Genomic DNA, 27,600 nt, shown 5'->3' with positions numbered 1-27,600 from the left:
TTGAGACATTCAAATTGCTAAAGGGATTCTGTAGGATTAATTCAGAGGATATTTTTGAGATCAGGACTGGTGGTGGGAGAACTAGGGGGACACCTATGGAAGTTGGTGTTGGCAGGTTTATGGTAGGTTTATGATAGCAGGTTTATGGAATGAACCATATGAGAACAGGTTGAAGATTTGTGGGTTGCAGAAACTAGTTGATAGGTGGAAAAGGGGAGATATGATTGAGACATTCTAATTGCTAAAGGGATTCTGTAGGATTAATTCAGAGGATATTTTTGAGATCAGGACTGGTGGTGGGAGAACTAGGGGGTCACCTATGGAAGTTGGGCAAGAGTGTAGTTAGCAGGGGGTGTTAGAGCTGGGTTCTTTACTTTTAGAGTTGTAAATGAGTGGAATAAGCTGCCAGAGTCTGTTGTGGGTGCTATGACGGTGAGTGAGTTCAAGGCAAGATATGATAGATACTGTGAGAATGTTGTATAGTTGTGTGGACATGATGTTTAGGGCCTCCCTCGATGAGTCTAAGGACTCCCTGGAGTCGCCCGAAATAATAATAATAATAACACTGGAGAGCCAATGTTCTTTCGATGTGTATAAAATCTAGATATGGAAAGCATTTTGGAGGAATGGCAAACTTATGACCTCTTGTTAGAACATTTAATTCATCTTCTGTTAGAGGACGGTTAGATAAATTGACCACCCATTTTTCGGATGGTAATTTGTTGGTATTTTTCTTAGATCGCTTTGACAAATTGAGGTATTTTTTTATGTAGGTCAGTGTTACTTTTATCAAAAACTTTGGTCACCGAATTTTTTGAAACACTAATAATCACTTGTAGCAACTCCTGATTTAAACATGTTTGACAATTCTGCTTCTAATTGTATAATTTTAAATTATTTGTTGCCAATTCGTGTTTAGAAACTCGTAGCTGATTAAGGCAGAATGGCTTGCTTTCTGATAGATTTTTTTGAGCACCTGGTGATTTAATAACTTCCTTTAGTTTAGCGAATGTTGGAATGAGTTTATCGCCTCTGCACTTTTTTAAAAAAGAGATTCGGGCATGTAGCTTATCCTGTTTCAGTTGAACTTTGCCTAGTAAGTCCGTCTTCTGTGTTGTCTGTTTCCCGGTGAAGGAATAAGACTTGATTATATAAAGAAACCTGTGGAGAATTCATGATTAAATAAACACACGTAAAACTACAGTAATAGGTTTTTTTAATACGTAAATATTTCTAATCCCTATCTGTATGTTATTCCTAGTATTGTTCTCAACTGTACTGACGATGTCCTAAGACACTTAGGTCAAAATATTTACGTATTAAAAAAACCTATTACTGTGGTTTTACATGTGTTTATTTAGTCATGAATTCTCCACAGGTTTCTTTATATAATCAAATTTCTACAAAAAGAATTGAGAGGAGAGCAGAGAATCAGGGCTTTCAAGCCAATGCACAATCCTCACTTTCTTGCAGCACACTATGTGGATTGGCTGAAATGTGGGACTTAGCCAACAAAATTATTCTGTATTAGTTTAAAACAGATAAATATGATGGTCAAACAACAAAATGTGATGCTGGTTGTGACACTTCCCAGTTAAAGAAGGATCTGCTCTTTTCACCAGGGAACAGTGAAAAGCCACCAAATTCATCCACAGCAAACCTGAAGATAGGCACATCAACATAAGTATGTCTGTTAGTCCTGCAAATAAGCATTAGTTCATCACCAAAACTGACTGCAGTGCATCTGAATTGTCAATATTTTTATAAACACTGGAATAATTCTTGTGAAAATATCAAGTTCATGTTATTCAATGAGCTCTATGAATAGTTGTGGTGCTTGAAAAAATTTGGCCTATGTTAAAAGAAAGTTATATCATGTTTAAGAAGCACCCCCCCCCCCTTGTAGCTATATAATTTTTGTCATAATTTTGCCAACTGAGACAATAAATTTTAACAGAAATCCTAAATAGCAAATATCATTAAATTCTATCTCAATGTTGCATTACTATAATTAACGTTAGTTCTTGTTCTGCCAGTAAACATGATTAAAGGGAAAGTAAAATTGAATGACTAAGGCTATCTTGATGTGTTCATTATAAATAGCAAATTTTATCATATTCCATCTTGTCAGTGCTGAGTTACTGTGATGTGGAATTTCAACAGATTTTGTTTCTGTAAATGGTCCAATTGTCTCCAATCCATGAAAGATTGTAAACCTATAATTAAACAGTGAGCTAAGGATCAAGGTGACCAAGGAATTTATTTTATTTTATTTTTTTTTTTTGCATAGTATGGAAACTGCTCTAGAGACCAAACAGAGCTTTTTCAAGTAACTTCAGGCCTCCAATGAGCAGGGCAATGGTCTCACACAAAGCAATGCAATTCCTGTCCACCTAAAAACAATCAAACATCCAATGTACAGTAGCTCTTTCTTTTAAGGTTACACGGTGATCAGCATTCATATTTATGAATTTAGAGACACAAAACACACATGTTGAAAAGATTATTTTACTGATTAATAATAAAATAATAACTTGATGTTTCGACCGCTGTAAAGAGGCATTCCCTTTATCTTCTTTTGTGATAATAATGGCAGTTTCCATCCGTATTTTGTCAGCTAAATTGGCGGGGAGCAGTAAGTAAGTAAATAAACTAGATATAATCTATCATATCGAGAGAGGTTTAAGATCTCTCCCAGGCAATTTAGCTGACAAAATACAGATGGAAACTGCCTGTTTACTAAAGTCAACCAAAAAATTAAGCAGCAACCTAAGCAAAGCGGAAAAACTGGCTCTCAAATCCCTAAAAAATAACCGTGACATTATTATCACAAAAGCAGATAAAGGGAATGCCACTGTTGTTTTAAATCGGACAATCTACATAGAAAAAATGAACCATTTGGTATCAGACCACAACAGCTACCAAATGGTAAATTACAACCCCACGCAATGCAACAAAAAGAAAACTACTGCACTACTTAAATCAGTTAACATGTGGCCGGAAGAAACAATTAAAAAATTAATACCGCAGTATGTCTGCGCACCCAGAATTCATGGCCTGCCAAAAGTACACAAAACAGACACGCCATTATGTCCAACTGTCAAAGGAATCAACAGCCCGAATTACCACTTAGCCAAAAAATTAGCAGCCACACTCAAGGAATTGGTTGGTCATTCCCCTTCCTACATAAAAAATGCACAATATTTCATAAACAAAATTAAAAACATTACACTCAACGACCAAGATCTATTAGTCAGCTTTGACATAATTTCCCTTTTCACCAATGTCCCAATCAATGATACTATCTTACTCTTACAGAACATATTTCCACACGACATCACGGCCCTCTTTGCCCACGTACTCCGCTCTGGATATTTCGTGTGGCAAAACAATTTTTACTTTCAAAAAGAGGGTACAGCCATGGGCTCACCACTTTCCACCCCAATAGCGAACTTTTATACGGAAGACTTTGAGCAATGAGCTCTAGAGTTGGTGCCTAAAGCCCAAAATTTGGCTCAGATACGTCAACGATATTTTTGCCATTTGGCCCCACAGTCGCGAAGCACTAAATACATTCCTGAGCCACCTGAACAAACAACACAAATGCATCCAATTCACCATTGAAATAGAAAAAAACAACTCTCTTTCATTCCTAGACACACGTCTTCCTTCAGGCTGTCTCTCCTTCTCAGTTTACCGCAAACCTACACACACAGACCAGTACATACACAAAACTTCTTATCACCACCCAACACAAAAAGCTAGGGGTCATAAGCGCCCTTAAACACAGAACTCAAACTATTTGTTCAAATGAACAACCTCTTAACCATGAATATGAGACCATCAAACATACCTTTATAAAAAATGGATACAGTATAAAAACCATTCAAAAGATCCTCCACAAAGATACCACTAATAACAAAAAAGATTTCAAGAATGCTATTGCTATACCATATGTTAGTGGCATTTCAGAAAAAATAGAACACTACACAAATACAACATCAAAACCACCTTTAAACCCCCAACAAAATTAAGACACCTACTCAGTTCTTCCAAGGATCCTCTGCCACACCTAGAGCACCCAGGGGTTTACAAAATACATTGCACATGTAACATACCATACATAAGGGAAACAGGGCGAACCATCCCAATCAGGAAGGATGAACACAAATGACACATAAAATACCTCCATTTTGGAAAAACCGGCCTTTCTGACCACTCACTCCAAACATACCACAGAATTGATTGGAAAGGTACCAAGTCCCTACACCGCGCCAAAACCTGGTTCGAGTGGAAATTCAAGGAAGCATGTGAAATGCTCAAACATGATCCGATCTGAATAAAAATGATGGTCTAACCATTCCAAGAATGTGGAGGACCTATCTGCAACCTTCATAGCAACCACAAAGAAAAATCTTAATACAAGAAGACTCGGTGAAGTGTTTTTTTTTTTTCCTGAACATTCAATAGCAACCTGTACTGGACAAATCCAGAAGATAATTGTAATATAACAATATGAACTGTATAATTCCAGAAGAATCCTAGTACGTGAGGACTTTAGCAGAGTTTATTGTAGTTTTTATTGGTGATTTTTTTTAAATCACTAGAGGGCAGGCTAAGAAAAAAGATTAGTTAACAATATAGATGTACATACATAGCTCATGGCAAAAACATGATGTTAAAAAAGAGAATCATGATGTCATTATATATTAACAGAATTGAAGAATTTAAAATATTTTAAAATATTTAAAATATTGGTTCTTATACGCATGTATCCTGATGATGATGACCTCAATACAGGGGTCAAAACGTCAAGTTATTATTTTATTATTAATCAGTAAAATAATCTTTTCAACACGTGTGTTTTGTGTCCCTAAATTCATAAATATGAATCCGTAGTAGGATTCATATGTACAGTAGGATTTGAACCTGCAATCTGTTGCTTAGAGAGTGAGTATGTTAATTACTACTCAGCTATCTATGTTGGCTGGTTGGAATTGAAACAATAACTGAGATGGCTTGGCAAATTTTTGTAAGAATACCAAATATCAATAAAATCCATTCAACCAGAGTTTCAGATAAACCCACATATGGGTATGGATAAAACAAATCTAATAATTATAATTTTTGTGAAATGCATCTAATAATAAACAGCAAAGGCCTGAGGAAAAGCTAATTCTATCTCCTCCTCAGTTTCTGATTGTATTTACGGAGTTCATTGCTTTGTTTCAATGTTACTAGAAAGACAACCAGACTCCTACACTCCATAAGATTAAACATCATATTTTGTTCAATACAAAAGATTGCTTTCTTTCTAAACACATTCCACTTTGAAGACTTCTCATGCAGGAGCCTTTAAAGTGGCATGTGTTCACACAGTCTCTCATATTCTGGCCCAGACACTGTGCAGTCTTCCCAAATAGAAGACTACACAGTGTCTATCTACAATAACACCAAGACTATATTATATTCATTACCAAAAATCAAACCAGTATGGTTTTTGCCATAATTTTTACATCCAGCTACAGAGTCTGCTGGAAAGATTATGAAGAAAGATATATAAAGCACATCTCTTTTAAACCAAATCTGAATAGAAACAACTAAGGTTTTTTCAATTCTGAGTAGTTTTGTTTAACTCACCTCATCATTGTTAACCCTCCCCAAGGAAATTTGATTATCTTTTTTTAAATTAAACCTACAGAACTAACACCAGATAAGACTAAGCTCACCTTCAACTTTATGCACATTATATCAGTTATATGAATAACTTATTCCATGTCTATGCTTCTAAATTTTCTTCTTCTTTTTTTTTTTTTTTGCTATTACAGAAAATGACCAAGACTTGGTCCAGAATTTTTCTGACAATAAAATATTCTGCATGTTGTCTTCCATAGAAAATAACTGCTCACAGAATCTAGAATATATGAGTCAATTCACTGTCACAACAATATACTATATTAGGATAGCTGGATTAATACTGAGTCAGAACTAAATTAAAGAGGGGGGGGGGAGCTATAGATTCAGGAGGTAGAAGCAATGAATGGAATAACACCATTACATTTATTTAAGTTAAGGGATATAACATCCCATATTATTTCATAGCTGAATAAGAAACTCAAAGAGTTGCATCCCTTAACTTAAATAATTTCACATCGCCAAATTGAAGCCTTTGGCTCTTCATATAATTAGCCATTACATTTAATTTGAACAGTTCTGCTGAGTTTGTTATGTTGCAAATAAATTAAATGGATCAGCACAATCACTGAGGTAAATACATGCTACATTATTACACTGTATTTACATGTAGTCCAGAAACTCATCGCAGGAGATCCAAACTATTATACAGATAAAACCTATCATACCTCTCCTTAAACTCATTCACTGTCAGAGAACTCTCAACTAATTCTGGCAATCCATTCCACTCTCCATGCAGAAAATCTGATCAGCAAACTCCTACTAACCACACTCTTAAAAAATTTCCAAAGATACCTCAAGTTCTGTTTGTCACATATTGAAAAATTTTCTTTGCACCAATTTTTTAAATCCTCTTTAATATCTTTGTACATTTTGCAACATTAAATTCACAATAATTATCCTTTGCACACAATGCCAATTTATTTAAATCATCTTGCAGGATATATACATAATCTTTATCATCTATTGCTCTCCCCAGAGAGTTTTGCATCATCAGCAAACAACTGAATATCCCCTCTTAAATCTTTCCTTACATCATTGATATACAAATGACAAATTAAGGAGTAGTGGCCATAGTAAAGAATCCCGAGGTACTACCCTAGTCGCCATCATTCTCCTGGATTCTGCTCCACATACAACTCTCTAGTGCTGTCTGTTAGCACCTCCCCCATCCATCCATGCTACTATCTTCACATCAGTTCCCCATTTGCTCTAACTTTTGTTACAGTTTTCCATGTGGTATTCTGTCAAATGTCTTTGCAAAGTCCAGCAATATCATGGTATAGGTATTTATCTAATTTTGCTGTCACTTTATTAAAGTGCGAATAAATTACTAAGTAAAAATGAATCCACCTTTTACAAAACCGTGCCGCCCACTATAGAGTATTACATCTCTATCCACCAACTGTTGGATTTCACCTTTAACCAATTTTTCAATACTTTAACAACCACTCCTAATATATTAATTGGTTTGTAGTTTGCTATCTCTGTCTTGGAGCCACCTTTATGCAATGGGACTATCTTACCCTCTTTCCACTTCCCTCGAACCCTGCCAGAGCTGAGACTCAGAATGAACTTCAGAGGCAATGCCAATTCTCTTGCACATTCACACAGTACACGGACTGACATGCCATCCATTCCCACTGCTGTGTTCACATTCATATTTTTCAATATGCTGAACATATCTTCATTTACCTCAATTTTCATATGTATCACTGTCACATCAGCAACTGCAAAATCTCCACCTGGATGATATGCTTTTGTAAAATGATCATTCAATAACTCAACTATTTCTTTTGCCTCTGTCACCTTCTTACTATCAGCACTGGTTAACACGTTCATTGCCAAGCTGAAAATTGGAATTTCGTGTGGTGGCCGAATTTTTTTTACTCGATATCGACGTCCACGCGATAACGCGTGATCGGCCACCTGGCGAGAACTTGCATCATGCGATATCGCGTGATTGTCAATGAACATGCTAAAGTCATCCCATGATAGTCATTTTATCTCTTATTTGCTACATAATGACAAAACTCTTCTGGGTTTACTTTGGCCTGCTTAGTTAATTTTCTCTCATAATCTGATTTGGCCTGTCTTAGCAAACTAATCATCCTTCTTTCTTGCACTTTGTAATGTGCATTAGCATGCTGATCACCTTTTTCTTTATATTCCCTCCACAATGTTTTATTTTTTTTTGCATCTCTTACTTTATATCTCTACTCATCCACTTAATTCCCATTTGGTTTATCTTCCTGACTTTGGATAACCAGTCTGATAATCTGATACTGCATCTCTCAAACAATCTCTGACCACTTCCCATGCACTATTAACATTCTTTCTTTGTAGCTTCCCAAGCCATGGCACTGCTCAAAGATGACTCCCAAGCCTATCATAATTACCAGCGTTATAATTGAACATAAAGCCATTCTTGACAGAGAATTCCGCGTTTAGCAACTTCCCAGAACAAGACTACATGGTCACTCTCCCCAACTGGAGGCAAAGTGTCTATATTTGTTATGGATACAGCAATCACTCCATTAATGCACCCCCGATTTGTGCGTCATTTTTTTTTAAACCCAAATTCGATTAGTGCACCTATATACATCTTAAAAAAAAAGTTACACATTTTAAAAATTTTCGAATCTATACATTTCTTATGGCTAACTATTTTAAAAAATTACTCACCAGGATGAAATAATTTAGTTACCGATTTGAAACATTTTACAAAGTTATTTTTTAATGGCATACTACACTATTTCCATATACACCGTGTTCCAAATTTACTGCCAAAATTTATGTCGTCTGCTTTACATAGCATTTTGCTAATCATATCTCATGCAATTATTTTCCTTGCTTTTTTATTTTAAATTATTTTCCTAACCTTTAATCATCAGTAAAGAATTAGTGAGCAAAAAATAGAAGTGTTAAAATGATTCGAAAAGTAATCTGATTGGAAGAAAAACCTGAAATAATAAAGAAAAAAAAAAAACAAGGCGAGTCTAGAGCAAAAATAGGACAAGAACACAAAGATGGGTAAATCAAGTGCTGAATACAAAGAGAAAGGTAAGGCTACTTCAAGTTCATCACGCATGCACTAGAAATCAAAGTATTATAATGATTGAATTAGAGACTTCGTTTTACATGGATCGAAGATTATAACCAAAAACGGATCCCGCTAAACACTGGCCTTATTAAATCAAAAGCATTATCTCTTTGTAACCTGGAAAGAAAGGGCTATCAATGATGGAAAAGAAGAATTCCATGTCAGTGCTGGGTAATTTGAGTGTTTCAAAAAGAGAAATAACCTGCATGATGTTCTAATCACAGACGAGATTTTGAAGAAAATTGTGTAAGGAGACTATTGTGATCAACAAATATTTAATGTCAATGAAACCAGCCTTTTTTTTTTTTTGGAAGTGAATGCCTTCCAAGACTTTTCTAGCCAAATCAGAGAAATCTCAGCCTGGTTATAAAGTCGCAAAGGCAAATGAAATTACTGCTAGCAATACGCGAGCCATTTGGAAGCACATTCTTCCACATTGTGCAAATGATTTTAGAGGCTTTTCAAATGAATCTAAGTTAATTAAATCTCATTCTGAGAAGTTGAGTGATTCCGACCCACTAAATTTAGATGCACAGCAGGAAGATCCTGAAAAATATGAAGAAAATTTAATCACTGACAAGCTGTTTCATAGAAACAATTTGAAAATAGTTTTCGTACAATCGAAGTTTTTAAGCAGCAATGCTTAGATGTTCTAATCACAGACGAGATTTGAAATAAACTGACCCTGGTGAAGAGAGAACCAGTAAAATTTACAGAAGAGGCAATAGGGCCATACTGTCAGTTGTATGAAAAAAGAAACAGAATAATAAATTTATATTCTGAATATGTTTTATTGTCATTTAGCTTCATGGTTTCCCTTTAACTAGGCCCTGAGACATACCCTAATTCTTTTATTAAAAAAAATTAAGGGTCAAAAAAGAAATCTGAGGAATGAATTATACATTTTCTCATAGGTTACTATATTCGATTAGTGCATTTTCGATTAATGCGCCAGTTTTAAAGAATGCATTAGGTGCATTAATCGAGGGATTGCTGTATATTTTCGAATACAATCATCAGATCCAATACACTCGCACACATTGTCCTATCTATAACATGTTGTTTCATGTAATTATCCTTTAACAACTGTATAAATTTCACTTCCATCTTGCCATGCTCCCTTTCCTTCCTCCAATTTATGTCTGCATAGTTAAAGTCTAATGTAATGATTATTCGGCCTGCATTCATTGCACTAATCTGCCAATCCATGACATCTACATCTTTCTATGGGCTCCCAGGTCTATAGAAGCAACCAACAATATATTTTGTCCTATTGGCCTCTAACTCATGCCAGACAGCCTCAAATGAACCATCTCCTCAAAACCTAATATCTTCTAACTTCTAATTTTGTTGGATGTATTCAGCTATCATCAGCAATACCCCACCTCCTATCTTATTTCCTCCATCCTACTGGCAAATACAATACCCTTTACATTTTATCCTTGTAACTATATCGTTTTCTGTCAACTAGATTTCACTGATGCCTATAATGTTCGTCCAAGTTGAACTGACTAATGCCAAAAACTCCTCTCCCTTATTCCTGATACTTCTAACATTCACATACATGCATTTCAATATCTTCTTGCACTCACATGTATCTCTTGTATAATGTCATTACCAACTCAATCGAATCGGAAACCTCTAAAATTAAGCATTGAATGATTTCTGTCATTTCTGTACACATGCTCATTTATCATTAATCACTTGCTTGATTGCATCCTCTCTAATATCTCTAGTTTTCCTGGTCTTGCACTTCCAAACTCTCACTAAACTCCAAACATCTAATTCCAAAACCGTTTAAATGTAGTTCATCACATTTTTTTTTTCCAGCCTATTTTTCTACCCACTGCAGGGTGAAGGCCTCTTCCATTGCAGGAGGTTTTGGGTCTACTAGTCCCATGGTGACCAAGTCTATATTGGGAGAGGACAATCATAAATAAACATCCATGCCTACGTGGGATTCGAACCCGCAGCCTCTTGGCTGGAGAGCGGATATGCTAACCACTCGGCCAACCAGCCTGGTTGGCCGAGTGGTTAGGAATAAGGGAGAGGAGTTTTTGGCATTAGTCAAATATACATACATACATACATGTCCTTACATCTATCAAATTCACTCCGTTCATAAATAAACTGCACACCTTTCGTCCTGCACAATCTTCTCATGGACTCATTAGCAATCGCAACCATTCTTCTCAACTCTGCCCTGTCATACCGAGGCAGCAGACTCACAATTTTCACTTCCTTACTCCTTCATTTTTGCTTCTTGCAACAACTCTTTCATATCTTCTCTCATTGCATATTTCTCCCCATTCAAATAATTTGTTCCTACAATAAATCATCTCTTTCACTTCTCCCCTTCTGCAAACTAACAGTGTCACTAGCATCCTTGATTGTCGCACATGGGAAACATGGGTTTTGTCACTTGCCCATTTGGTAAACCTCTTATCATCGGATCTCCATAAATTAACATATCCTTATTTGCATTTTCTTGCACTTTCATACTTTCTGAATCCACATTTTCTTTCATTCTCCCACCTGCCATACCACACAATCATTTCCCCAGTTGCTCTAGTTCCCATTTTGTCCTGTGAAGGACGCAATATGATGCAATTTAAACTCACTATTTCCCTTCTTACTGTCACTTCATCAGCCATTTCTTTCACACTCTGATTCCAAACACATTCGCCAGACAACTTTCGCTATCTTTCCTTACATTATTAACATTCATCAATTCATTTTCACACTTTCTACATGATTCACATTTCTTGCACTGGCACATAAAACATTTATGATAAATTCTCTCTCTGGTCACAATCAACCCATTCAACTCTTGTCAATGCATACAAAAAACATATACTACATTGTACAAAATCCTTCATGCTAAACTCGGCAACCATTTTCCTTGTATGCATCAGTGCCATGTATTAAAATGGTTTCTCAAACAATATCCCATATTAAATTTCACAAACACACTTTACAGTCTAAAAGTAAGACATAACTAAAATAATTACTAAAATTACTAATATCCACTAACATAAAAGACTTATCTGTAGAACGTGTGCAACACACAGCTTTTGCTCTGTGCTTCACTAGCACCATCCCTGTATATGCTAAGATACATATTCCAATTAATTATTCAGAAAATATTACCTTATGGTCTGTTTTCTACCCTTTGCAGATGGTTGCCAGTTTTGTTTCAATACATATGGATCTTCCTCTCATCAGATTTCTCTACCAATGTGTGAATGCTCCGGGAGTGTTCTTTTGTTATTCCTCATATATTAATGTCCTTCTTTCACTACTCAAATCCAGAGCACATGATTGATGACAGCACATTCCATTCCTCTTCCTCTTTAGAGTTTAAAAATAAAAAAAAAATTACAATGCCAAACCATTCCAAGCTACATAGTTTTTCACACAACCAATGCCTTAAACAGAAATCTTCATACCAATCTCCAAATGGACCATAACAACTTAGTTTGGCTTCAATGCTACTAAAACAATCTGAATTCTTTCTCATAAAGAAGATTTTGATAATACTAAGATTCCCAAACAAGACTGGAGTTTTTCTCTTAGGTTGACAATCATCCCTAGCATTTCTTGGCACGCGAGTGCACACACACTCACCACTCACCCCCCCCCCCTCCACATCTATAGCCTTTTCACCCCCCCCCCCCCAGCCCTGAAGTCAAGACACTAGCAATAGTATTAAAAATAATACAAGCGTCAAATATACATAACCTTAATATACTGTAATCAAACTTTGGAGTAATTCCTTCCTCAAAATCCTTAATGCTGTCTGGATGAAGACAAGTTTGATTACTTATCTTACAAACTCCAAATTCTTTCTTACAGAGAGCCTGCTTCTTTATGGTTTTGCTACAGGTACTCTCCATGAGGTCTGCTCTACTGAAGTGGCATTCATTATTCCACCACTTTCCCCTAAGTCTATAAGAAAAAGCAAGTAGCAGCTCGTCAAGCCTCTCATTTTCATCCTTCATTCTATCTACCTGTAATCTCTGAAACAGCTTTCATCACCTAATCTACAACTTCATGTGTGAATGATATCAAAAACCATAAATAAAAGAAACAATAATTAAAAATCTCTATTCCCAAGAGATTTTTCCCATGACATATTCACAAAGTAGCACCATTTGATAACTTTTGACACAGTGTGCAGAAGAGTAGATGTCTTCTTTATGGAATGTGAAAAAATGGAAAAGAAAGGATGGCATAGGTGCAGTCTATGAAAATGGAATGCCAGAACTAAACAAGACACAAAAACGGTTATCCTTTAAGTGTATGTTGTAAACATGCATATGTTTACAACATACACTTATGGTGTGAAAATATACATAAGATGCACATAAATTAAACCATTAACAAATCTTACCTTTTTTACATGAGGACTCTGCTTGTATATTTGAAGGTGAGGCAGGTTTCACAGGTTTCAGAGCTGAGTGAAAATTAGTACTGTTCTGAAAGGTTGCCATGGCTACAATTTTTCTTTTGTGATTACAGAGTTTAGTTGGATCATTCCATGAAAAGTCTGCCACATTCCATGGCCTAGATAGCACCATTGGATCAAAACTAAAAGCTTTACCAATAATTAATGGACACTCTAATCCACATTTACAAGTGCCATCAGTCTGAAGATATGCTGCAACTTCCTGAAGAGAGTTAAGATGGCATTCACTGGGACTAGAAAAAATAAAGATATAAAAATGAATTTTTATATGGACTGCAATTAACATATTCTCTTTATAATAATTTGATTGTTTAAATTTTCCAATAGAGTAAAATCTTACTTGATGCCTTGTCTAAGTCACTGCAGAGATCAAACACAATTGGGAAAAAAGTTATGATTTAGCAAAATTACTTTTTTTTTTTTTAAATGCCAAATATCATCTCTTTGCATTTAACTATAATACATCTTAAAATTAGTGAACACAAGTGCACCCACACACAAAAAATCACAATTATACTGACTTCGCACTTTAAGGCCTGGCAAGATCTATAATAAAAAACGCTGTTTTAAAAATGCGGCATTTAGTGCATATTAGTTGAGACTTAAAAGCACCAAAAACTAAAAATTTTTTACCTCCCCCCATAACAGACCCAGAAATAGTGCCTCACACTCAACACTTTGCCTTTTGGTTTTTGTAATTTTGGGGGATAAGTCAATCCCTCACAGTTTATCTTGGCATTGCATTAAACACGTAACTGCTTTTCTGAATTCAATGATTAAGATATTATTATCATCATTTATACTGTTGAACATTATCCATGCATTTATCACAAATGTATTCAGCAGAAGTGCAAATGCCAGTTTTCTGTACTACTTGATGCATTTGAGTAATGAATTCCTGCATGTTGCCATTTTATGACATATCAGCTAACATTTAGCTTTGTTATAATTAACAATCATTTCTGAGCTGGTACAGTTGTCTTCTTTTTTTTTTTTGGTAACAGTAACTGTTTCAATTGAATGCTTAGTGGATAATGAGAGGACATTGTGCTTATCTTTCCATTTCAAAGCTATAATAATACCCCTCTTACCTTCTTGTGCAAACAGTTCCCCTCACTTCATTTTTTTTTTTTTTTTTTTTTTTGAAACCACTTCAAAATTTCACAAATGGTTCCCAAAATGTCCCAACTAGACAAGTATTTGCACTAATTAACTTCCTTGCCAAATCCTACTCCTATACTAATTATCAATAAAGATGGTCAGCATGGATTTGTAAAGGCTATGTAATTTACTTCCATATTATGATAAAGTAATAAGTGTAATAGATAAGAGAAAATCATGTTCTTGGTCTTTACAAAAGCATTTGATAGATTACCATATGATAAGTTGGTATATAAGCTACAGAGGATGGGAACAGATAGTATATTGGTTAGATGAATTGGAGATTGGCTCTCTGAATGATATCAACAAGTTGTGTATAATGGAGTTTCCCAAAAGAGCTCCATGGTTCTCCATGGAGCTCTTTTGGGAAACTCATGCTCCATAACATGAGCTAGTGACATGCTTCATGGTTCTGATCTTGAGTCCCTGCTGTTTAACTTGTTTGTAAATGATATATCATGTGGACTGACCGAGGGTCTTTAGCTGTTTGCTGATAATGCAAAGTTAAGGTAAATTACTACTGATATTAATTCCCACCAGGAAGATTTGAATAGACTTTTTTACTTGGACAAATGAGTAGGAGTGTAGTTTTAATAAGTATTATTATATTATATTGATGGCACTATACTGCAGGAAGTGGATGGGATTTGTGATTGGGAAGTAATTGTTGACAGTAAATAGACTGAAGTTTAGCAGGCATATGGCAAGTGTTGCAAAGACTGCACATCATAGTGCTGCCACTGGTCAGACCAAACTTGGCTAATGTGCTCCGATTTGGTCAACTGGTTTTCATTGTGATGCAAAAACACTGCAGAGTCCAGAGATGAGTTACTAAGACAATATCAGGACTCTGGGATGTTGACTATGGAGAGAGAGAGAGAGAGAGAGAGGTGAAGGAATGTGACTGTATAGTTTGATGGATAGAAGGAAAAAAAGGTGATATGATAGAGATGTTTAAGTTAGTGAGGGGATTTTATCAAATTAATCCAGAGGGAATAATAAAAAGAGTTGAAGAATTAGAGGCCATACCTAGAAGTTATGTAAAAGTGTGGCGAAGAGTAGATTTTTTATATGAAGAATTGTGAGTGAATGGAACACATTACCAGAATATGTTGTTAATGCAGGGAGTGATAAGGATTTTAAGATTCAGTACGATAAATATGTTGTCAATTCAATGAACCTCTCATGATGAGTCTGCCAACTCCATGTAGGATATAATAACAATAGTGTGTATTCTTTTCCTAATACATTTTCACAAAACAATATGTTTATAGGAGTTGTCCTTTGCAGAACACAATTTGAATAACTTGATCTCATATTTGTATCTTTTTACGATAGACAATTTCAGCTGGACCATAATACTTCTGGAAATTTTTATTCAATGAATCAATGAGAATTCTGATGTATATAAACGATCATAGTTGAACTTGTTTATACATTTGCAAAATGCAGCAACCACAAGATAAGTTCAAAACAATTTCAAGAGATAAATTTTGTGTGTGTGTGTGTGTGTGTGTGTGTGTGTGTGTGTGTGTGTGTGTGTGTGAGTGAGTGAGTGAGTGAGTGAGTGAGTGAGTGAGTGAGTGAGTGAGTGAGTGAGTGCGAGTGAGAGAGTGAGAGATAGTTTGTGCAAATGTGCAAAGAATCAGGAAGCTTTACTAATCCCATCTATATAACAAAGCCAAAAAATCTTTTGATCTCATCTTTTGTGGCAGAGATCTACTCAATCAAGCATGTTGATGATCTTTTGGATGGTACTTGAAATGCATACAAATTAGTCTGGTCTGCTATTATTTCAAATATTTCTTCCAAAACCAAGAACAAATAAAAATCTCCCATTTTCTTACAATCCTGTATGTTAACATCTAATAATTTGAAACCTGGGGTGCCTGCAACTGGTATTAGATAATGTTGCTTTCCAACTGGGTCTGACCACTTTTAAAAAAAAAATTAATATTTCCATTCAATATCGTTGTTATTGTCTCTGTTATCTTCCCTCTCAGAACTGGATAAAATTCAATAGCATTTAGGAGATACCTGTATTCTGCTTCACGTATTGCTTGCAAATTCTTCTTCAGATGATATAATCTGTAAGGGCCTGATGACATTTCACTTTATGTGGCAAAACTATTTCATCAGATGTATCACCAAGAAACATTTTCAGGTAATGCCATATTTGTTATTACAAGGGCACTTTCCACAAATAATTTAGTGCACCAAACCTGTCTGGTAGGTTGATGCCTCAATGTAACAAAAATTGATAAATTGCTTGGCATACACGCAAAGTATGAATGTGAGAGCCCTGTGTAGTAGTTGAACACCAACGACAGAAGTGCTGCCTTGAATGGAAACAAATCACTATGCCACATGGGTCACATACAACCTATGACATGATAAATGTGCTAGATATAAATCGTGTATTAATCGATATTATGAAATATTACACGGATAATGTTTCTTTTAACAGTGGAAATTGTAAATGGCCTGAATGGAAAGTTCACCATGCCTTTCCATTCACCTGAATGACAAGGCACGGAATATGTTAACTAGGGAGCCAGCCACCAGTATTGGTAACACTTTAGTAGATTTCCCAATCTGCTGGTAAATACCACTGCTACTGCTTATTCTGAGGTAGCACTGTCAAGGCCACACTTGGAATGAAGTCTGGGCACACTATGTGTGTGAGTTGTCACCATAAGTACTTTCATTCTTGTCCTATAAATTTTCCTAACATTCTGCTTATTATCATGAAAGACAACAAAAAAGTGTCGATGCCATTATAAAAATCTCCCACAAAAATCATCAAAAAATCTCAAACTGCAAAAAACAAAATTATATCAAATAGTAATAATAATAATGACAAATTTCCATGCAAAAAAAAAATTCCATATTGACTTTACCAACATCAGGGGGATTCAATTCTAACATCAATGATATGCACCACTACCACTTACAGACATGCAAACATGATGTGTTATTCAAAATTGGACTTCATCATCCTCTGTGATGGGAGCTTTACACATTTCATCATGCATGATGCTTTTTACAAGGGCAGGAGATGTGCATTTGTCAAGTCTAATATTTTATGCCAAAGGTTATCAGACCTAAAATCTCCTGATCTACTTTGGCTCAAGATTTCCTTGCCTTACATCACTGTCCTAACTCTGATGACTTTGTGGACTTATTTGACTATCTTTAAAAGTCAATTACATTGTCTAATTACCTTAACAGTGACATTATTTTCTCTGGAAATCTGAAAGTTGATAATTCAGACTGGCTTCCTTTCTCCAATTTCACAGACAAAGCTGAAAGAGAAGCTCAACCGTACGCTGTCATTAATAGTCACCATGTACAGTGGAATTATGCCTGAAACAACGAATGTGGTGAAAAACTTGCTGATTGGATCGAACTAAATAATCTTCATTTAATCTTCGATGACAAAGGCACTTTAAGATCTGCAGTCTGGAAAAGAGACTATAATCCTGATTTACGTTTTGTGAGCAAAAAAATTTAGGTCACCCTATGCAAAATTTAAGAAGGGTCTTAACTGACTTTCCTCATAGTCAATATAGACCGGTATTAAATGACATTGGTATTTTCATTACACTTATAAGATCAATGCCTTTTCCACACTGGAATTTTAAAAAGGCTGACTGGAACAAATATGCAAATGAACTTGACAAATGTATTCGCTGGATATCTCCAATAAGTAGTAATTTTAATCGATTTATGGGTGTAGTCCTGCTTGCTACCAAGAAAAGTATTCCTAGAGGTGTTAGGCATAACTATATACATGGTTGGAGCAAAGATTGCAAATCGCTCTATAAGGAATATCAAATAAACAAAGATCCAAAAACAGCAGACGAACTTCTAGCAAAATTGGATATATCCCAAAGGAAAAAATGGATAAATACAGTTGAAGGAATAGACTTTACTCATTTCAGCCATAAAGCAGGAAACGAGGTGATAGTGTTCCATTGATTAAAGAACAACCAAGAATCTCCCCAGATCAACTAGCCATACATATTGTTAACACATCACATATCCCAACCAAAAAAGCATACAAGATATATTAAGAGAAAACTAAAAGAATTTCACAGGTCTTCATCTATGGCTTCCAACTTCGCACGCCCTTTTGTGCAACAAGAAGTTGAAGCAGCCTTAAAGGAATGAAAGCCTGGTAGGACTCCTGGTTTTGATAACATTCATCCAGAATTTTTCATTAATTTGGGAAGAAATGCAAGATCTTGGTTAACTAAGTTCTATACTGATATACTTACAACTGGTAAACTTCCCTCTACTTTTAAAAAAGCAAAAACACTTTCAATTTTAAAGCCTGGTAAGCCTAATCATAAACCGGAAAGTTACCAATCTATTACTCTTCTCAGTTGTTGTTATAAACTTTGAGACTTATTCATAATAGAATAAGTTCTACAATTTTTAAACATGTTCCAATAGAACAAGCTGGCTTCAGACCAAATCGTGGGTGTTGTGACGAGGTTCTCTCTTTAGTAACTCATATAGAAGCTGGTTTTTAAAAATGCTTAAAAACATCTGCAGCGTTTATTGATTTATCAGCAGCCTTCGACACCATCTGGAGACAAGGCCTTCTATATAAATTATATAAAATCATCCCATGTAAAACAATAGTCCATATCATTAATATGTTAAGAGATAGAAGATTTATAGTGGCAACAGGTAATGAAAATAGCAGCAAAAGTAAGTTAAATAATGGATTGCCACAGGGATCTGTTTTATCTCCCTTATAATTCAATCTGTATATAAATTATATAAAATTATCCCATGTAAAACAATAGTCCATATCATTAACAATATGTTAAGAGATAGAAGATTTATAGTGGCTATAGGTAATGAAACTAGCAGCAAAAGGAAGTTAAATAAGGGATTGCCTCAGGGATCTGTTTTATCTCCCTTATTATTCAATCTGTATATATCTGATCTTCCCTTCACTACATCAAGGAAATTTTGTTATGCTGACGATATAACAATAACTGTACAGCATAAATGCATAAGTCGTACAGAAGAAATTCTAAAAGCTGACTTAACTATACTGGATGATTATTTTAAAAGATGGAGACTGTTTAAATAGGAGCAAAACAGTAATATCTTGTTTTCACCTAAATAATAACTTGGCAAATAACTAAAAAATGAATTGAACAACACTATACTTCCATATAATAAATTCCCTAAGTACTTGGGAGTCACACTTGACCGTTCTCTTACTTTTAGGTGACATCTTTCAAACTTAGCATACAAACTAATGACATATAATAATATCCTACTGGCAAGGTTCTAGAGCCTCTACCCTTCAGACAACAGCCCTTGCTCAGGTATTCTCAAGTGCTGAATACTGTGCTCCTGTGTGGCTAAATAGTTCTGACACAAGGATTATCGATTCTCAAATGAATAACACTTTAATATTAATTACCAGCTCTATTAGATCGACTCCAACTTATTGGTTAACTCTTTTAGCAGGCATTATTCCTACAGAACTACGCAGATTGAATTCTCTAGTTTGTGAATTTCAAAAGATTTCTGGTAATCCAAACCTACATATTCATCAGGAACTTCCAACTCTTAATGTCAATAGATTGACATCTTGCCATCTATCACTATGTGCAGTAGAACTAGTCCTAAATAATTTTAATCCTCTATCAAAATGGAAGGAAAAAACGAATGAACATTTGCATAACATCTTTAAAGGTGATCAAATCATAACAGGATCGGATTTACCTCACAAAACCTGGACAATACCAAATAGGATTCAGACAAGTCATGGCCTGTAAATGGAATAGACAATCATCTCCAACATGTGACTGTGGTGCTCCACGACAGACTATGCAACATATTGTAAAAGAATGCACCTTATGTGCTTATCAGAATGACTGGAATGGCTTTTTACAAGCAGCTCCTGAAGCTGTGACCTGGATTATAAATTTAGATCTGAATTTATAGCATTATATATTTTTTTTTTATTATAATATATTTAAGACTTTGATTTTAGGGTTTGTTTTATTTTCAATTCCTTGGATTAGATCTGTTTTCTTTTAAAGTTTTAACTTAAAATATTTTAAACTCTTCAACCTTGTTAATACATAATGACATCATGTTTCTCTTTTTTTAACATCATATTTTTGCCATGAGTTATGTATGTATGTAATGATTTAACACGAATTGTTCACCAACCCACCAGAATTCCAGAGAGTCTTCATTCTCCTAACACCTTTAACAAGTCTGACCATAACCTTACTTATTTCCTTTTCTACAGATTATTCTTCTCAAGTCTTGGCTTTATATTCTATAGCAATAAAGCAATGCCAAATGGAATGACCTTGGGAACTTCTATACCTCATTTCAATGGTCTGATTATTACTTCTGCTCTGCTGATCCTACCACTTGCTGATCTAATAACTGAAATTACTCCCTTAGGATGAGTCTTTATTCCACACACACACACTACTCTAAACTCTCAACCAAGCCTCAGTCTCCAACAAATGTGCCAAAGCAGTGAAAGCCAAAAATTCAGTATATGTCCAATAAGCTCAAGAGTCAAAAACTTCATCCTCTCACCAACCTTACCTGTAACTTGTAACAACTCAAAAAAAGTCCACAAATACAAAGCAGAATTTGTAAAGGTCAAATTGCACCAAGCACCTCTTGCTCAAGTGAAAGTTGAGCCTCCTGTCCTTCACCAAAGCCATGTAATGCAACTTCTGAAGCGAGCTATTCACTTAATAGATAATCCCTCTTTTACTAATTTCCTCCAGTCACTTCCACCTGTACATTCTGTTTCTCTTCTGAGCTGGCCACTACTATTCCCCACACATGGGGCCCATCATGTTATAGGTCTTGAGACCTCTCATGTGGGAACTGGTATATTAAAAAAGTACTCTACGGAATGTACAGGAAACAGTATTGATAAATCAATTCTTTTAAGCACACTGTTAGCAAAAGTTCTTAAAGCCATACTGCTGTCCTATGTTGATTTATTGAGGTCTATGCTTTACTGAATGGTATTAACTGCCCAGATGCATACTGTAACTGCTGGAAGATTTCCACTCAGCAAGTGGAAATCAATGCTGTGCATGTAATGAATAATTGCTTTAATCATTACATGCACAACATTGTATGCTTGCAAGACTATAAACAAAATCAAATGGCATTCTTTAGGGCAAAGGTCTCTACTGCTGTTCCAAGAAATATTTTGAAAAATAAAACATCCAAGGAGAGAAAAAATAAAAGCAGCACTTTATTTCATTTATTTTTTAAATATGCAGACTTTTCTTCTTATTCTTTTTTAGCAGTTTGCAATATGAAGTAATGCTAGTAGTTTCTAAATAGATGAGCATGTTTTATAATATGGCAGCTATTTGTCCTTTGTCACATTGGGCTTGGAAACATGTTGCATATTTTAACGAGATTTTCTGAACCAACCCATAGGTTCATGTTGTTCCAGTCTTACACTTAGAATGTGATCAGCAAGTTTGAAATTATGGTGCTATAATTTGCCTGAAATCCTTGAACTAGTTTAAAATAGAAGTCAGAAAAAATGTGTATACCTTTTAGATATGGTTATTTTATATGCTATTATCATGCCATATTTTAATTAAAACAGCACCATTAATTGTAAGATTATGGAAGTGTATTATTTTGAATTAAGTTAAAATGTAGAAGACATTCCAGAATATCTGTGGAATAACTGAAAGGACACTGAATAAAAAACAAGATGAGAAACCCAACTTAAATTTTAGTCATGGCCACTCCCACTCTGTTATATGGTTCAGAAATATGAACTGTTAAAAAGAAAGATGAAAGTAAAATACAAACAGCAGAAATTAGATTTTAAGAGCAATTAAAGGGTGCACAAAATTGGACCATATAAAAAATGAAGGCATTATAAAAGAGAGTTGGGTATTTACAACATAAATGAAAATATCTCTGTCAGCACGGTTAGCCTAGTGGCTACATGCTTTGCAACAATATGCCTGGGAAAGGAGTATCCTGGGTTCGATTTCCATCATCCACAGGAGGAGCTTAAGGATCTTTCTCAGACATAGCCAAGTTAGCCAGTCTTGGGCGTGGACAGCAGGGTTTTCCTCCTGCAAGCAGGCAAACTAGCCCTGTGAACACACACAGTTATAGCCATAGAATATACAGGGGAGGCATAGGGCCAGTCACCTTATCCTCAGGACGGGTACATTAGAAGAGCTTAAGATAGCTCTGTAACAGGCCGGTAGGAAGAAGAAGAATGAAAAGATCAAGGAATATATAGAGAAAGAGCATTTATTTAGGATGGAAAAATATCAGCTACCAAAAGTGGATAAATACAGACCAAAGGGAAGGGGGAGAAAGATAGGGGGGGAGGGACTGGCTGCAAGATGGCAAGACCAGTGAAGCTTGAACGGACAAATGTCTAATGTACTCGATAAGAAAAAGAAGCTAAAATGTATAGTTTAATATGATGCTCTCACTAAAGAGAATTCATAGGAACTCACAGGAATAGTCTGTTATAGTGAATTTTCTTTAAAACATTATGCATATGGGGCATTAGGAGTTTTTTTGGTAGTGATTGTCAAATCTTGGAGTCTCAGTTGATATAGATTAAAATCTACAGTTAAAAAAGACCTGGGTTCAAATCGTATCTAGGATGTGAAGAACCTTTATCAGAACTTTTCAACTAAAGGTGATCTATAATGGCAGTGACAGGGATTTGTTTTCACCCTGACTCTCTGATTTTCTCATCCCACAAACAGGAAATCAATCCCAACAAAACACATATTTACAGACAAATACTTACTGTTGGTCATGGAAGCCATCTAGAAATCACCTTGTTCTTAATTATTATTTCCAGTAAAGTAGCATTGCTACACCAACCACTAGGCTGTGGATAGAAGAAGAGTCAACTCATTTAAATTCTAATTTAAACTGTATAGCTATAAAAATTAATACATAAATGAAAGAAAGAGAGAGTGTGATGAAAGAACAAAAAAAGGATGGAATTGAAATTAGTCAAAATATGAATTAAAATTGTAATACATAAGTTAACATGATGTGTAGTACAAAACAAATTGCAAAAGCTAAAAAGGTTAACCAACCATCTAGGGATTCCATGATAGTGTGTTGGCCAGTTTCATTTCATTGCATGAGCAAGATATACAAAATAAGAAAGCATTTATAATACACTGCATAAAGGATAAAAGGAAGTGAGAAAGGAGTTTCAACAAGTGAACTACACTACCTTATTTATATGAGCAATATCAGATTTATTACATTGCTTGGATTTGCTGAAGAATGGGATAACACTTTATTTTGTTCAGTTGCCAATTTAGTAAAATTATGCACAACCTTTATCATGGTTGGCATATTTTAATCATGTTCTGATAGGTGTAGTTTTAATAAGTCAATGATTATGACACACTCACTGTCAGGAATATGTTTAGATCATTAAGAAAATAATGCTATTTCAACTGTTATCTTTATTAGATTCTTTCTGTTAGGATGTTGTTGTTTTTTTTTTTTGAGTAGAATTTTTTTAAACAGATCAGACATGGGAATACTGCAATCCCAGCTGGAACTGTAAACTACAATTACAATGAACTGAAGGGCACAGTTTTGCATTCATGTGATTTTTTTTTTTTTTTACTTCTGAGAAAATATGTATATTTTCAATATTATAGGAATGTAAAATCTTAAAGACATTAGGTGATTTCTTGCTACACCAAATGTGTAGACGGTAATTACTGTATTGGAGAGCATCATTTAAAAAATATATATATTTCACATATTTTATTTCTTCATTTAATGCTAACACTAGAGCAAGATATGCAAAATAAGAAAGCATTTAAAATACACTGCATAAAAATAATGGATTATGTAACAATGTAGGGGAACTAGAAAGTGATAGGAATTTTTTCAAAGTTTACTTTCTTCTAATATTTTACACTAATCTGAGGATTTGAATAAATGAGTAACCAAAACTTCAAGCTTGATAAGCTCCAGATTTTCGAGTTTGATTATTCATTTCTAAGTGTTTTACAGTGTTTGTTGAATTTATTATTATTATACAAGCACCTCCATGGAGTCCAAAAGACTCATTGCACGAGACCCAATCTATCCACACAATCTTATCATACCTCTTCTTGAACACATTAAAAAACAAAGCACTCACAATTGACTCTGGCAACCCATTCTGCTCATTCACCACTCTCCAAGCAAAAAATCTAGTCCTCACCCGCTACTAACTACACCTTTATTCAACTTCCAGGGATGACCACTTGTTCTGGTTCATCTAGCCAACTGCTGAACATTTCTCCTGCATCTATCCTATAAAACATCCTTTAAGCAACTTAAATATTTTTATCATATCCCCTCTTTTTCTCCTATCAACCAACTTCTGCAATCCACACACACCTTCAATCTATCCTCATAGGTAACATTTCCACAGGCCACTTGCCATCTTGATCACACACCTCTGAATCTTCTCCACAGCTTCCTCATCCCCAAGAAATCCAGGGAACCAGACTTGAGCACAGTAATCCAGATGTGGGCATATCAAGGCCTAATGAAGAGGAATAATAACTTCCTTATCTCTACTTGTTAGTATGGTCTTCAACAGATAAGTAATCTTATGGATGACCTTAGCAACCATAGCAATATGTCCTCTAAACTTTAACTTTCTGTCTATTACCATCCCTAAATCTCTAGCTTCATCTATTTCCAGGAGTACATTGCCATCAATGTGATACATGGCTTGTAATATATTTATCCCAAAATGCATAACTTTACATTTCTCAACATTAAACTGACACCCATTAATTTTTGCCCATACTGACAGCCTATTTAAATCGTCCTGCAAGTTCTCCACATTGCCTTCAACTATTACTCTACCTAATTTTGCATCATCAGCAAACAACTGAATATTTCCTTTCAGCTTATTTGATATATCATTTATGTACAAAGTAAAACAGCAATGGTCCCAGCACTGAACCTTGCAGCACACCACTAGTTACCTGTTTTTGCCTCGATCTGCTCCTTCATATACCACTTTTTGATATCTGTCCAGCAGCCACCCTCTTATCCACTTAACCATCCCCATTTGTTCTAATTTGCATAACAAAATTCCATGTGGTATTCGGTCAAATGCCTTTGCAAAATCATCATGTAGCCATTTCCTTTATCCAAATCAGATGTTACTCTATTATAAAAAGTTAGTAACTTACTAAGGCATGACCGACCCTTCACAAAGTCATGCTGACCCTCATACAGTATCATACTTTTATCTACCCATTCTTGAATTCTCTTTTTTACCAATTTTTCTAGTACTTTTACCACCACACCTGAGATACTGATTGGTCTATAATTTGCTACTGTAGTCTTAAAACCTCCCTTATGCAAAGGAATTATTTTGCCCTCTTTCCACTCCCTTAGAACTCTACCAGCGCTGACTTAAATTAAAGAGCCTAGTCAAAGGCAGTGCCAGTTCCCTTGCATATTCTCACAAAACCCTAGCCAATACCCCCATCTAATCCTACAGTTGTATTTACAACCTAATCTTGCATAAAAAAAGAAGTAAAAAAAGTATAAAGTGAATGAGTTCCAAATAAAAATTACGATTTCTGTCATTTTACTAATGATGTTTTTAATTAAATTCTTTGTTGTTTGATATGCAATTAAACAAAGCTTTTATAATTAAAATTGCAATTACCAAAAATTATAATTTATCTCAAATATAAAAGTTATTGCAGGTGTTTTTTGCAGATGATGTTAAAGCAGAGAAAGGAATTAATATGAATGATGCTGATGTAGTGGCTCTTACGGAGGATTTTGATAAGCCAGAATGGTCTACAAATGAGAGGGGACTATCAGTTTGATGTGTCTATGTGTAAAGTTTAGAATTCAGACATAATACTTGTGCATTCTCTTGTTGGGGAAATATACTGGAAGATGCAAGAGACTACACTACAGAAGTGCTGTAAATGAGGAGTTATACAGGTGGTGAAGATGACTCTGTAGACCAGGGTTTCCCAAATTGTGTTCCGCGGAAAGTGAATAAATGTTCCGTGATGTCAGTGACCAAGCCGTGTATTTTTAAACATGGAAGTAATTTGGGAAAGGGAATACCGCTGTTTATGATGGTCATAAAAATTGCCTGCAAGCCAATTACAACAATGGATGGCGTATCCTCTGTTCTCAAAACTGAACAAAATAACATCTGTGTTGCAAACGTCAGTGACCAAGTTGCATATTTTTAAACATGGAAATATTCATGAATTATCGTTAATTTTCACACATCGAAATCTTTCAACATTCAGGAAAGGGAATACCGCTGTTTATGACTGGTCATAAAAATTGCCCACAAGCCGATTGGGCTTGCAGGCAATTTTTGGGCGGCATATACTCTGTTCTCAAAACTGAACGAAATAACATCTGTGTTGCAAATATTAATGACCAATCAGCAAAAAAGTATAAAGAAAATTTTTCCACTGAAATTGAAGATCAAGGTAGTCTGTATCCAGTTCTCAAATCTAGTAATACTGAATACTTTCTTCGCAATTCCAGAGTGATTCATCCACCTTCAGGATGTACAAAAGGAGGGGAAAACTACCAGCACACAGGAGAAAAAGTCTGCATTCATTCGTAAGTACTTATAATAATATCATAAATTTTTTGTGATCAGAATGAGATATGTCAATGAAAATCAGCACAAATTAATTTAATGATGTTGGCCTGAGGAAACTCAATATGCTACAAGATTTCATTAGTCCAGTGACTGATAACTGATTTAAATGTAATTTTATATTTGTCAACATGTCACACAATATACATAAGTGTACTAATACTCTTTATGATTATGCCATAATTAATTAATATGTTAATGTATTATTAATTAATAATTAATACTTTACAAAATAACCAAGATGTTCTGTAAAAATTTCAGGATTTGTGAAGTATTCCGTCGTAGGAAAAATCTGGGAAATGCTGTTGTAGACTAATGCAATGGTGAGAATGCAAAGGAATAAATCAGCAGAGATAAGGACACAGTGGTAACCATTACATAGTTTTGATTAGATAACACTGTGACTACTATGCACAGTAGTCACATTTTAAGGGTGTGGAAAATTTTACAAAGGGTATAAGGCAAATAACTAGGATA

At 35.1% G+C, this 27,600-nt stretch overlaps 1 protein-coding gene across 1 annotated transcript in view; it reads right to left on the bottom strand.

Annotated features, from left to right (window-relative positions):
* LOC150098833 (uncharacterized) overlaps positions 1-27,600 on the bottom strand; it is a 199,353-nt gene that overhangs the window by 86,427 nt on the left and 85,326 nt on the right. Inside the window, exon 3 of the mRNA XM_090404561.1 lies at positions 13,191-13,498. Within this exon, the coding sequence (XP_090260687.1) occupies positions 13,191-13,498 (308 nt within the window). The remainder of the gene's footprint in view (positions 1-13,190; positions 13,499-27,600) is intronic.

The sequence above is a fragment of the Typopeltis vanoorti genome, chromosome 15 (assembly GCF_054136105.1).
Source record: "Typopeltis vanoorti isolate ZY-2024b chromosome 15, IOZ_Tvanoo_1.0, whole genome shotgun sequence".
In the NCBI taxonomy this organism is placed as follows: Eukaryota; Metazoa; Arthropoda; class Arachnida; order Uropygi; family Thelyphonidae; genus Typopeltis; species Typopeltis vanoorti.
The sequence above is the reverse complement of the archived record's forward strand: the minus strand, read 5'-3'. Positions and strand labels throughout refer to the sequence as shown.